The 14,461-nt window shown below is 39.9% G+C and overlaps 1 protein-coding gene across 4 annotated transcripts in view; it reads left to right on the top strand.

The window, feature by feature from the left end:
* Window positions 1-1,520: 1,520 nt before the first annotated feature.
* The window catches only part of LOC101175170 (glutamate receptor ionotropic, NMDA 1), a 91,527-nt gene continuing 78,586 nt past the window's right edge, over window positions 1,521-14,461 (top strand). For 2 of the 4 annotated variants that reach the window (XM_011479597.4, XM_011479595.4), the window contains exons 1-2: window positions 1,539-1,939; window positions 10,306-10,562. In XM_011479597.4, coding sequence (XP_011477899.1) covers window position 1,939; window positions 10,306-10,562 — 258 coding nt within the window. In that variant the 5' untranslated portion in view covers window positions 1,539-1,938. Of the gene's footprint in view, window positions 1,940-10,305; window positions 10,563-14,461 lie in introns of all 4 variants that reach the window. The other 2 variants (XM_078952540.1, XM_011479596.4) reach the window with 2 other exon arrangements.

The raw sequence follows: 14,461 nt of genomic DNA, 5'->3' as shown, positions 1-14,461 counted from the left end.
TTTTCTTACCCTATGTGTTTTGTGTGTTTTGACCCTGAGGTTTGTCAAGAGAAACAACAGAAGAGACGAGCTGCAAGAGAAAATTGATTTGTTTGTGGATCTTGGGGTGTGTCTCTACAACAATCAAAGACAATAAAAGATAAGACACAGAGCATTCAAAGATATCGATGTTATAAACTCTATGTTTCTCTGTCCAAGGATTGAACCCCAATCCACATGGAGCTGTTACTCCTTTTGGTCAAGATATTAGTAGAAGTTCAGAGGCAGAAACTCGCCATCTTCTCATTCCCGAACCACAGGAAGTCAGAAGGGAGAAGATCTCATTAGACTGTCCTCACTCAGGATTTTCCTGTAGATTTAAATTTGGTTGTCAATTTGTGTTTATTTTTTAGTTGGTTTCATATTTCGCCTTCAACTGTCATCATTGTGCATCACCATGTCGCTGAGTTTAAATTGTTGTGTAATTTTAGACTGCACGATGCTACGATTAAGCCGGGCACATGACGCGTGTTCTTGAACGCACATTTAGCGGTGTTCACACTAGACTGTTGCTACCTGATACTAGCGCATGGTCTCAAAGTTGGAAGAGGGTTGATGCAAAATACTGAAGCGGGCCAAAATCTTGTGAATCTTGCTCCAGGCTTTTTCTATCACAGCTCTATTTTGATATATGAAATATTTTGTCATTTAATTCCAAACAGGCACAAATGTGTCAATGTTAATTTCTCCTCCATGACCAATTTTCATACGATTGGCACTTCTGTCAATTAAACGCGGGTTTGAGCCCGAAAACGGTCATAAAATGTGTGTAGCTACGCATGAACACAAGTGCCCAAAATGTACATGTAAATGTGTTTACTTTTCATTAAAGGTGGCTACTTGAATGCAAGTTGTCGAGGGCGGTGTGAATGTAGCTTGACGCTGGTGATCAGAGTGTCTGTGGGCGTCATGCGACCCTTTGACCTTCTGACTGAAAACAAAAGCTTTGTTCCTATGCCATCACAGAGATGAACTGAACTTCAGACATTTCCTATTCATCAGTGCAGTATTCATAAAAACTGTGGATTAGTCATTAGCATGTGTGCGTGCTTACATGTAAATAAATGAGTACACATCCTTGATTGCTGTGTGAATGAATGGGTTGAACAAGAATTTCTATGATGATCATACTTTGTTGTGCAGATGACAAAGCTGTTGCTGATCACAGTTTGGTTGCATCACTTTATTAATTTGCAACATTTCGTCTTTATTGCAGCTTTCTTGTGTCTTTCCCATCATGATCAAATTGTTGCAGAATCTCAGGTTCTACTGCAGAGCTTTAAAGGTTCGAAGCCCCGAAGCTCCTTCAGCAGAAGTTCAGGAGCTGGAGGCTCCATTAGACCCGCAGAGGTGAAGCCTCAAACAAATGAACGGATTCATGATGAGCACTGTGAGGCACGGTGATCACGTGACACGCATCCTTAAACGCGGAGTCGTTCCCGCGCCGCGCTCCGCCAGTCGCGCGCCTGCACTCATCTCTCGTGCCGGAGCGCGCGAACGAACACGGGAGCGCGCGCCACCGATCCAAGGACAGAGCGGCGGGCTCGCGGGTATCAGGTCACCTGAAGTCCTCGAGCATCGCCGGCGCGTCCACACGCGCCGCGCGGCACCGTACCTGCTCGGTCCAGCAGACGAGAACCGAACCCTCATCGCGCTCCGGTGAGAATCAACAGGACACCCTGCGTGGGTCCAGGTTCAGGTCCGACAGGGAGCACGACCGGAACCTCTCTCATCTCAGACAGGTGTCAGCGAACCCAACGACATCAGATCCACCATCCAGAGAAAATAAACGGAACCAGACGCAGGGAGCCGAACCAGGTGGGGACAGATCAACAGGAGACCGATCGAGAGAGGCATTCCAAAGCCCTCCGTGACTGACTTGGAACCAGGACCTGAAGCAGTAAGTGTCATTTTTTTCAAAATCAAGCAGAACCATCAGAACACAGAATCTGTAAAGTAACTGAGTATATTTACTCTGATATCTGAGCGAACACAACCATGAGTCCAGCTGTTGTCTGTGATCTCATCAGTCATTTCTCTCCATCACTTTACGTTTGTGCGTTTTTGTGTCCTTGTTCTGACTGGGATCCAAAGGTTCTGGTTCCAGTTTGACCCTAAAGCTTCAGGCCCATTTTTCCTTCAGCAGAGATGAAACCTGTCAAGTTTGTTTTCATCTGATACATTGAAAATGATCACAAATATAGGAGGATTTCTTTGAGTTGAGATGATAATCATTTGTATAAAAGAAACAAAAATAAAACATAAATATAATAATCTAAATTAACACTGATGATGTATAGTACACAAATACCAATACACTCCCAATACACAAATAGGCTAATAATTATATTAATTATATATATATATATATATATATATATATATATATATATATATATATATATATATATATATATATATATATATATATTACCCTCCTATTATTACCCTCTGCACCCAAGCGCGGGTCCTCTGCCAGAAGAAGCCTGGGAGCTTGGGGGTCCTGAGCAGTATCTTAGCTGTTCCTGTTCTTTTCTGGAATGAGAGGTCTGAGGTCTTTCCAGGTATCTATTGTAGCCACTCCTCCAGCTTGGGTGTTACTGCCCCGAGTGCTCCAATGACCCCAGGCACCACTGTCACCTTCACTATCCAGGCTTTTCTCCAGTTCTTCTCTGGTATTTTTCCAGTTTCTCATGTTCATTCATGTTCATGATGTTTTTTGTCACTTGGTACCGCCACATCCACCAAAACGGCTTTCCTCTGTTCTTTACCCACCAATATAATGTCTGGTTGGTTCCCCATCTCCATCCTGTCAGTCTGGATCTGGAAAGTGTGGCGGCAGTGGCTCAGGCGGTTGAGCAGGTTGTCCAATGATCGAAGGGTCGGCGGTTCGATCTCCGCTCCCCCCATTACCCCCCCCCCCCCCCCCCCCCCCAGGCAAGACACTTCACCCTCCTTGCCTCCAGTGTAGCTCTACTGGTGTGTGAACACGTACAATAGTCCTGTTGATGGTCAGAGGGGTAGGTGCAAACTGGCAGCCAGGCCTCTCTCAGCCTGCCCCAGGGCAGCTGTGGCTACATCAGTAGTTACCATCACCAAGTACGACTGAGTAGTAAATGAATAATGGACACACTGTAAGCAATTTGAGGGTCTGGAAAAGCACAGATAAATCCAATCCATTATGAGGTACATAAACACTTATCAGAGTACCTTCTTAGCCGTCTTCTTGCCAGCATGTCTCCACCGAAGGAAAAAGTGTTGAGCCCGATGTTGATACAGATATTAAAAATTGGTGAGCGAAATATAAAGTTTCAATAAGTACACTTTCCCGATAGGGACAATGCGTAGGACTTCCAGAATATCTGCCTCTAGTTGCTTTGCCCCACCCTCGTGATTCCTGACCAAAGGGTTAAGAGATCTTTAGTTAAATGCTTTTGTTTACAAGCCTTAGTCCGGAACAGGAAAGTCCACCTGACGGCAGTCTGAATACAGACCAAATGCAAGGCTCAGGACTGTTCCGGACCAAATTAAGCAGACTGGATCCGGAACAACAGATTGTTCCAGTCTGAATACAAAGTGAATACAAAGTGTCCCTGGTGACATCTCTGATGTTAAAGGGTTAAAGCACCACACAGTTTCAGTGTCAGAGGAAAAATACTGAAAAGGAAAAACATTTTAGTGGGAAAATAAACATGTTGCAGAGGCATTCCTGGGTTCTTTCATACAAATAGCTAAAAAACAGGAATGTTTACAGGAATGCCCACTTTAAAAACTGTTGCAGGTTTGCAGTTTGGGTTCAATAAAAAGCTTATTTAAAAACTGGAAGGAAAACAAAAAAGTTTTCCTGCTGCAGCCATTTATCTGGAAAAAAAAGTACCACAAATACAACAACCAAAACAGAAACTGCCCTTAAAAAAATTACAACTCATTTACTCATAAGAGAAATCAAGTTTGTTAAAACATTTAACAGATCAGCCAATAATTACATTAATTATCAGTAGCAAACCGAAATATAAAAGCTATTTTAAACATGTTTTTGATAGTCCTTGTCAGTTTTCCAACATTATTATCTCTTAATTTTGGTTCTCTGATGCTCCAAATTTAATCTAAATTTCTTTGAATTTCTAATCTGGAATAAAAAAAACTGGTTTGGTTTTAGACTTCCTGACTGTAGGGGAATACGTTCATTTCCCAAATGACGTGGCCGGACGTGGAGCGTGCTTTTACTGCTCCTCTATACACATCTGCTTTTGACAGCTGCCATCTTCAGGTTTCTACAAAGCTGGGTAATAAAACAGATGTAGTAAGGTTGAGACACGCCTTTTCTTCCCCAATTTGAAATTATGGACAAACCAGGAATGTGATGCACTTTAAAAAAGCACTAAACACGGGTTATTGCACACCCATCTAGCCTATGGTGTTCACACAGGATCAGCATTGAGGGGCTTTGTCTTGTTTTGCTACTGTTTTGCTTGTTTTGCTACACTACATCACCTACAGTTGGAAGAGGCTTAGTGCAAAACAGAGTGAATCTTGCTCTAGGCTGTTTCTTTCACAGCTCTATTACGCTATATGGGAGACTTGGTGTCATATAATTCCAGTCGGACAAAAATTGCTATTATTAATTTCTCATTTATGATCTGTTTGCAAATGGTTGGCACTTCAGTGGATGAAAGGAGACGCCATCCATTACCAAATATGAGTCCATGATTGGTCAAAGTTTGACCTGGTGAAACTTGCGTTCTAAGGTGTTGGACATAGAGCCTGAAAAACTGTCCTAAAAATGTGTGTAGCTACCGTGAATGTTAGAATTTTGAATAGAATTATGCCTGAAACGTGCAAATATGCACTTTTAGATAGACTTTTCATTGGAAGGGATCACTTGAACGTTTCATTGGCGAAGGCGTTGGGAACGTTGCTTGACACAAACCAGAAAGTAGCGCATGTTGCAGTTCCTCCAAAAACGTCTGGGGGCAGGTTGCAGAAGAGATTAATCTAAAATTGTCTCCATTAGAATGAACGAACTATGAATTCATTTAGTTGGAGTCATAACTGTCATTTAACTTCTACTCCAACTGTCTGTACTGTAAAAACACTGAAACGTTTGATTGTATTTAACTACTATATACTACTGACATTTTAAGTTTTAATGTTGTTCAAATTAAAATTTCAAATGTGTCAGACATTCAAACAAAGAACTAAATGCTCATGAAATATTTAGTGGATACGGAGAGACGTGATCCAATAACCATGTCGCCCTCAACTGTACGAAATCATCTGTAAATGAGATAAAAGCTTTTTGTGAGCCCCCAGAGGAGTCGAAAAGTTTTTTGGAACTGAATTGAAATGCTAACAATCCAATCACATGAATCATTTAGACTTTAGACTAAAAAAAAAGCTGCTGCCCCTCAGACGGGTGAGAACTGGAGTCTCTGTAACTTTATGACAAGAGTCTGAAGATGCTGTCATGGCAACAGAAATGATTGCGGGCCCTTACGAAACACTTCTGTAATCATCTAGTGACATTCATTTATTCTAGAACCAGGTTATTGATCAGCTGACCTTTCAGGTTCTTAAGCTACAGGTTCTCTTCAGAATGGTCCATAACAAGTTGCTGCTCTGCGGGTGAAAAGTCGGCTCTTTTTTCCATTTTAAATCAGAATCCATATGATTCTGAGGTTTTGGGTTGATGCCAACTCAACCCCAGGAGGAACTCAGCTGTTTCTTATTCAGTTCTAGCAAACAATAAGCCACAATAAACAAAGTCAAATAAAAATAAAAAATCTCAGAAAAAAATGAGTCTTTACTTTAGCAAGATTTCTTTATAATGAGGTAAAAAACCAAACCCTATAAATTAAGAGTTAAATCCATGTAAAAGTATGAAAGTCTGTAGGTTGAAAAGAAAAATTTGACTTTGAATATTTTCCTCAGTATAAAAAAAAACAACTTGATCATATTTTTTTAACATTTTTTAAAATAATAAAGAAATGTCCAGAAATGAATAAAAGCAAGAATTAAAACAAAATATGCAAAAAAGTTTTCAAAAGGGAACACAAATCTTCTTTCACTTTCGGCTTCTCCCATCAGGGGTCGCCACAGCGAAACAACCCTCCCACTAGGATGAGTCGCATGGTTAACTTGGCAATGTTTTACGCCGGATGCCCTTCCTGACGCAACCCTCTCAATTCAACCGGGCTTGGGACCGGCACAGCAGCAGAGAAGGGAATAGGGAGCAGCCCGGAATCGAACCCAGGTTTCACAGACGGAAGGCACCAAAACATTATTCGAGCTTTGAAAAATCCCTACATTTTACTGTTTTACCTTTCTCGGTAATATAATTTGAAGAAAATGTATACAATATTTTTTGGACCATAAGTCTCTCTTGAGTATAAGTTGCAAATGCCCCAAAAAAAAGAAAAAAAAGCCTAATAAAGTAGAAAAAAAATCATATATAGGTCGCGCTGGTGGTATAGGTGGCACCTTTGTGAGAAATGAATTTTACAGAATACGGGAACAAGAATGGACATTTGATCTTGAAAGGCGAATCCTAATAACAAAACAGATAACAATAATAGACTAAATATCTGCATATTTCATTACCGTAACCGTATTTAGCTTTATGAAACATAGTAGTAGTCAAGTATATTAGTGCCACATATGGACAATTATTCAGATAACCATAAAGAAGATGCTCACAAGTCAGCTAAACTCTTTAAATAACTAAATCTGTTGACTTCTTTATCATTTGTGTTGCTTTGAAACAATTGTGCCAAGCCCTGTGTAAAGGCTGTGTCACACAGCTGCTACGTACAGTTTGATACTTTTATTGATCCCACAATGGGGAAATTCTACTCTGCATTTTGACCCATCCCCTGGGGGAGTGGTGAGCTGCAGCCTAACCGCGCTCGGGAGGCAGTAGCTTTAAAGGTCTTGCCTAAGGGCCCTCACTGGGTGATGTTCATTGCTCGCCTTTGATGTGATAATTGACCCAGTACCATTGTTTATCTCCCTCTGGGAATCGAACCCTGGATTCCTGCATTCTAGCCTCTCACCTTACCAACCGAGCTACCCAGCCGCCACATTTTGCCCATTTCCACGTGATTTATGTAATTAATAAGTGTTTCTGTTGAGGGTTTCGGCCGATGGGTCTTACAGTTTTTCTCAGTCTCTTTAGTACATTTCTCAGATCAGAATGAAATTCCCAAAACTATTTGTTCAATCTTTACATCATGATGTCACTTGTGCACATCATATAAGCCAGGGGTGTCAAACTCATTTTCACTGAGGGCCACATCGGCATAGTGGCTGTCCTCAAAGGGCCAGATATAACTTATACATGTAACTAAATGTAATGAAAAATAAATGTAACTACTCCTCAATGTTAAATAACTCATTTATTGATTTATTATAACTTTTTTAAAGTGACAATTACAGTTGCATAAAAACATATGTTTGCTTGTTACTCTAACATAAATCCTTTTACATTTGATTCTGTCAGGTTAGGTTATATGGACAGTGTTTAAGTCCTAATGTTTAGTTGCCAAATCCGATATTTCAATTTCAGTTCCCCCTAGATATGAATAAATACACACCAATTTTTATTTTAAGAAATTAAAAACTTTTATGCTCTCGTGACATCTTCTCAGAATATTATATATTGCCCAGTAATAAACAGACTGCAGACACTTTGTCACCTTTCCGGTAGCCGTGAGCCTGACACCCATGAAGAACACGGGGCAGGAGGCTCCGCCTTTATTTATACAGACACGTAACTTTGCGCTGCACAAAATAGTTCCCAAACAAAACATGTAGTGATATTCATCAAAATCTAACAATGCGCGTTCATGTTTGGTGTTACAGAGTGAAGGATAACAGTAATACCCCCCCCCCCCCCCAACACAAAATCCTCCGGCGGGTGGCCGTGTCGAGCACTCAAGAACGCACGCAGCGTGTAATGGAAATTAATACAATGGAAATTAATAATTAGAACGCAATAAATTTGTCGTATTTCCTTGCTAGACGGAAACTTCGGTTGTAGAATGAGGATGTGTGCTTCTGAAAGCGCGCGCTTGTGTGTGTAAAGGGAGCCGTGTGCCACGGGCAGCAGAGGCAGTGAGAGCGCGCGCCGACAAGAGACAGTGAAAGGCGCGGTGGGAGAGAAGGAGAGAACAGTGAAAGAAAGAAGGAAAGTCTGAACACAGGACTAGCAGAAAAAGTAAATTATCAGCAAAGATGAATGCGTTTAATGTGTTTATTATAGTTCCAATCACGCACCATATGCTGAACTTTCAAAAAAAAAAAAAAAAAGTGCGGTGATGAGGTCATTGTCACAGCCCTACTCGCGGGCCACATAAAATGACATGGCGGGCCACATTTCGCCCGCGGCCCTTGAGTTTGACACATGTGATGTAAGCAGTTTCTCACTTCTTTGAACAAGTTGCAATTGCTTTGGTACATCCATGCAAATGATTTTGTACAATTCTCTGCTCTTTGCTACATTATCAATTGTTTATGTCATGTTGATCAAAATGTATTATATAGTTCACTGTGCAATAGTCTTACTCCTCAAAACACCTAGTCATTAGTTCATCGTATAAGTCATTAACTGCAAAATGGTTGACCAAGTTGTCATAATGTGACAAACATATTTCACTGCATTGCAAGAGAGGATATTCGCTGTGATGTGGATGAGAATTTGTGGCCTAACATACAGGAACGACAAGAGGTGTAGGAAGACCACACCAATTCCTACTGCACTGCCTGGACTGTTGTACAGAATGTTGTCCTATCTTTTTTTTCCCTTTGTGTTACTGTTTGCAGTGGTTTTTTTCTATGTTGGTATGACATGGTCTGTCAACAAATTACAATATGAACAATAAAAGTGTAAATGTGAATCTTGTCCAGTCTCTTGCAATCAAACAAAAAAGGTGTAACTTACATTTTACATAATTGTCATCAAAACTTTAGCCATAGTTTACATCAGAACCTCCCTCTAAAGTACACACTTATATTGACAACATGACTAAGTCATTTGACTGTCTTGTTCGTAGACAATGACACAAGGACTTGACATTCTGATGGCACTGACATGTTCAATGACATAAAGACTTAGTTTGAGAGATGAACTAAAGATTTTAAAGAAGTTACAGGCTTTTGCAAGAAATCCATCGTCTTTTGCTGTTTGTACAAATTGTCTTGAGAAATGCAGACACGTATTTGCAAACTTCAATTCTGACCTGAGAATTGTACTAAAGCGACTGAGAAAAACTGTAAGACTGAGCTGTGTTTTTTCTTCTGTGTTGCTGTCCGTAATTACTGATACACACACCTACAGTGCCCTCTAGTAGTTGTTAGTGGTAAAATAACAAACACATAAGGTTGTTTATTTGAAGAAAAAAATAAAAACACGTATAAGTTGCAGCTGATTATGTCAACGCCCAGCCAAACTATGGAAAAAACCCAACTCATACTCCAAAAAATACAGTGCATAAGAATTTAGTTGTGGACACAAATGAGCATATCATGTTTTTTTATAATTTAGACTTAGGAAAGATTTTGTTTTAAACATCATAAAGTCTGAATTGAAAAAAAAAATCTTCAAAGTGTGCTGAATGGGTCCAGACGGTGTTATTGTTGGGTCCTAACCCGTTTCCCATTTGAGGTCCCACTTAGCCCCCCGTCTCTTTGTGGCACAATCACCGATAAATTAGCTTCACAGAGCGCCTTTCAAACAAGTTATTAGATGAAATAGATGATTTCTATCTGTAAAGCGAAACATATCTTTTTAACTTTAAAGGGACAATTTAATGTCTTCTTTTTTTTCTTTTTTTTGTGGGGTGGTAAAATAAGTTGTTTTTTTATCTTCTAATGTGTTTGATATGATTCAGTTATGTTTTATTTTGATCTATTATTCCTTTTTTTCTTTTAATTGTATTGTATATATACAGTATTATGTATCTGTGGTGGTGCTTATTTTTATTGTACAAAAATATAATCCAATTCTAATGATAAAAAAATGAAGGAAACAATCAAATCTTCTGTCCATTTTGTGTTGGAATTCATTTTAGTACCAAACAAAGATACATTTTTTATCTGGTTATTTCCAGATCACATTACGTCTTCATGTGGAGTATTTAGCATTTGTTTTGAAATGTGGTGAAGTGTGAACTGAGTTTTTTTTTGGCAACAATAATGTAATTCCTGCAGAGTGTGGAAGTCCTTTTCTTCAGTCTGACAGTTCCTCCTCTCCTTACTCTCTCTTTTCAGTGGAGTTGCGCAGCGTGCTCCTGCTGGCGGTGCTGCACTGCTGCTCGGTGGCGCTGTGCGGCTGCGAGCCCCGCCTGGTCAACGTCGGCGCCGTCCTGAGTCAGAAGCGCTATGAGCAGGTGTTCAAGGAGGCGGTGAGTCAGGCCAACGCGCTCTACGGCAAGGACAAGTTCAAGATGAACGCCATCTCTGTCACACACAAACCCAACGCCATTCAGATGGCGCTGTCCGTCTGCGAGGACCTGATCTCCAACCAGGTGAGATCACATGACTCAGGCCTTCACTTGCACCCTTTAGACTTCCCTTTTGATCCATTTACCCCCATTTTTCTAGCAGATTTAATGTTTATTCTTCTCCTTTTTTAAAGCTTTTTCCAGTTTTTAGGCTTTTCTTTCCCATAAATGTAAAATATTTTCTACATTTTATTTTTAAACACTCGGAAAAGTTCTAGAAGTTTTCTTAAAACAAAAGTTGATCAAACTGACTTAAGAGTTCAGGTGAATTGTTTGAGTTTACCTATTGGCACAATGGGAGCAGAAATTCACAATTGAAGTTGTTGATTAAGACGACCAAGTCCAAAGGGTTACAACAATACTGTGTTCGCACCGGCGTCTGCAACAGGTGTTCAAGAGGCCTCTTCCATTAAAAAGTATATGTAAACCCGTGTTTCTAGCTTCCACATTCAAAACTCATGAGGCGTCATTATGCAAATTGTCAAGTCAGTTTTCCGACTCTACGTACAAGTCGCTCAGCCACTGAGTGGGCATTGAAAGTCAAACCAGGTTGAACTTTGACCAATCAAGGACTCGCATTTTGTCGTGACGTATGGATGGCGTCCCTTTTATTCACAGAAGTGCCAACCGTTTGCATATTGACCATGGAGGCGAAATGAATTGTTGCAGTTCAGCCGGAATTATCCGACAGAAAAAGCTTGGAGCAAGATTTCCCAGACTGGCACCGCTTTGACATTTCGCACCAAACCTCTGCCAACTGTAGGGATGAGCGCTAGCTAGCGTTAAGGTAGTCTTGTGATTCAATTCAATTCAATTTTATTAGGATAGCCCAAATTCACTTTCACATTGAACTTTCGGTGAGTGGTTTGTATGTAGAGCAGATTTCAAAACTTGCATAGCAACGCTATGTTTTGAACGCGGAAACGCGAGTTAACGGACGTTTACATAGACTTTCACTGAAAGCGGTCGCTTGAATGCGAATTTCTGTGGCCGGTGTGAATGCAGCTATAAGCTAAAAGCGTGTTCAAGAACCGGCGTCCAGTGTGCTCTTGAATGCGCGACACGTGTGAATTCAGCATAAGACCTCCAGAAAACTGCCTAGAACATCACATGCTGCAGAAAGGCTTCATCCCCCTGCGGAGATCATGGAGTGAAGGAGTTAAAAATTATGCAGGAACAGGATTTTTCAGCTGTTGGTCGTATTAAATATTTGAATCTTGGAAAGTCTCAGTAGAAGTGCTCCAGGAAAATGAGAGGCTGTCATGTTGTTCCACTCTCCTTAAGCTGACTGCATAAATTTATAATGCTGCTCCCTTTGAGTAAGCCCCTCGCTTCTCTGGTGAAGGCAGAGCTTCTTCCTGATCCAGTGGCTTCTGTCTTCTGCTGCATTCGCACAGATAAAACCGAATTTTTGAATCTGTACAGCTTAATATTTGTTATGTTTTTAAGTCCTTTGAACATGAATAAAGAAAGCTATAAATAAAAGTGACATTTTCAGAGCTAGTTAGGCCATAAGGTTGTTTTAACCTATTTAAAAATGTTTTTAAACCTCTAATCTATGTTTTTATTTTTTCAAACAATTCTGCAAGATTGTGACAACACATGATTTAGTGACTTTTCATTTCTTATTATTTTAGTCATTACGCTTTATAGCTTTGTTTTACATAATTAATGCACATTTTTCAGTAAATATGAGGTTTAGTATCAAATTTGAGTACTGCGTTCTGGTAACAATAATATCGTTAAAGTTTCTGGTCCAAACATAAGAGATATTTATTAAAGAACATTGTTTTAATTGTCAATGTAAAGGAATTTTATTTTTGAGCTGAAACTCAAGTAAAAGCAAAGAGCGAGACCAACCCTGCAAACATTAGATAGTGAAAAAAATGACAAAACGTTAAAGAAAACCCCATGATGCCGATGCTTGATTTCAAAACGTCTTTATAAACATGTTAAGTGAAAAAGGTGGTACATGGATGCATCGGAATGAAGCGGAGCGGGGAGCTTGTGTTCGTAACTCTTTTAATCCTTTTCGTGTGTCATTTTTGTGTCTCCTCCTGACTCACAACATTTTTAATGAAGAGATTTTCCGAAATGTAATCTTAATTATCTTTTTATAATTCCTCCATCATCACAAAAATGCTACAAAAACATGTTAAAAACACCATTTTCATTGGAGTGGCTCTTTAAACTAAAATAAACCGTAACATTTCCTTCATTTCTATTCTTTTATATGCTACTCTTTTTTTATTTAAACAATTCCACACTTTTTAAGCCGGTTTTACATGTTGACACTTAGTAAAACTTTTTTATTCTTTTGACGCTTCATTAGGTAAACTTGTAGTCTTTCAACTTTTAGCTTCTTCTGCACATTCATAAAGTAACTTTACATTCAGAGCTTTCACCTTCACGACTTTCTCGTTCTTTCTTTGGATCAATCATAGAGCTGCTTTAAAAATGTCAGTAATTCATTTGAAAACACGAATTTATGGTCATTTTTGTTGACAAAGCTTTTCACTTTTTTAGGAATAATTTTTTATATTTTATACGATGACCTACCCTGTATTGCTATTTAACCCTGAACTCGGATTTCAGTTAAATTTGTTCACTTCTTTCAAAATACATTATGTCTAATGTATGTCTATGGGTTTTAATTATTTTATTTTGAAGTATTTCGAGCTGTCTTACCACCTCTATTACTGCATCGCTAACCCGAACAAACCGCCTCTCTTCTTCCGAGTTGTAAGGGGGCGTGGCTGCCTCCAGGCTTCGTTTCACGTCCGTTCAGCTTTTTTTAAATTTTTTTTCTAACTTGTCCTGTTCAACAGCTGGGCAGGCAGATGAGAACTGAGGGCCTCTTGTGTTGGACATATTTAACTTTAACAACAGGGGTTATTAATCTTCAGACAAACCAGAGGTATGTCTGAATAAACCCCTTTTGTAATTGAGGCCAAACTTTATTAATTTCACTCATGTTTGAAAATCTTTGGTGTTGGACCGGACGGAAAAGGAAAGAAGGGAAGAAGAGAGAGGGACGTTAGAGAGAGGGGGGGGGTAGGAGGGTGATAATAGGGGGGGGACCATGAAGCAGCATAAAGCAACAAGTTTACTGGTTGTTTATCATTACGGTAAGGTTCAAATGTAGTACAAAAAGGGCGGGGGCTGTCCACACACACTCAAACGTTATCAACACACCTGCTAGCTGCAGAAATGTCCACATGCCAACATGAACACAAAACAGATAGTGTTCACACACGCATACTTATGCCTTCAAACCAACTAGTGTGATATATTTCATTCGTTCAATCACGCAAACTATTAGTGCAAAGGTGAGCTGACACCTGTGTTCAGGTGAGTGTTTATGTTCTTCTAAAATGGATGGTGGAACGTGAAAAGAAGGAGGGAGAGTGCCCAGCCATCCCCACCCCAAGACCCCCGCCGCAGCAGCAGCGGCAGCAGCGGCAGCCGGAATTCACACAGACAACGGACGTTCAGCTTTTGCAAAAGCTCTCCATCTTCCGTTTTTGAACACAAATTTTGTTTCTTTATCCATTTTGATGAGCCATCTGATTGACTGAATATAAAAATCTGATGGTAGAAGCTACAGCAGAGTCGTTTAATGATCCTTCACTGAATTCAACAGACCATAATAGTCAAAACTTAATTTCTACGTCACACAAACTCAAACCAAAATGGATCTGAATTGAGGCCCTTTCTGCTGAAACCATAAAGGAATCACAGCCAGACCGGTTCTCATTGGGCAAAAATTTTGTCTGGATTTATTAAAGAGTGAAACTTTGAGTTCATTGAATTGTGCTGGAAATACAAGAACATGCTGTTTAACATACACGCAAGAGGAATCTGGTAAAGGAGACGTGAAATGGTTCAAGGCGCAAAATCAAAGCCGTGAACAGAAAAGCTGC

Source organism: Oryzias latipes, chromosome 9 (assembly GCF_053564925.1).
Source record: "Oryzias latipes strain Hd-rR chromosome 9, Olatipes_Hd-rR_3.1".
Taxonomy (NCBI): Eukaryota; Metazoa; Chordata; class Actinopteri; order Beloniformes; family Adrianichthyidae; genus Oryzias; species Oryzias latipes.
The sequence above is the reverse complement of the archived record's forward strand: the minus strand, read 5'-3'. Positions and strand labels throughout refer to the sequence as shown.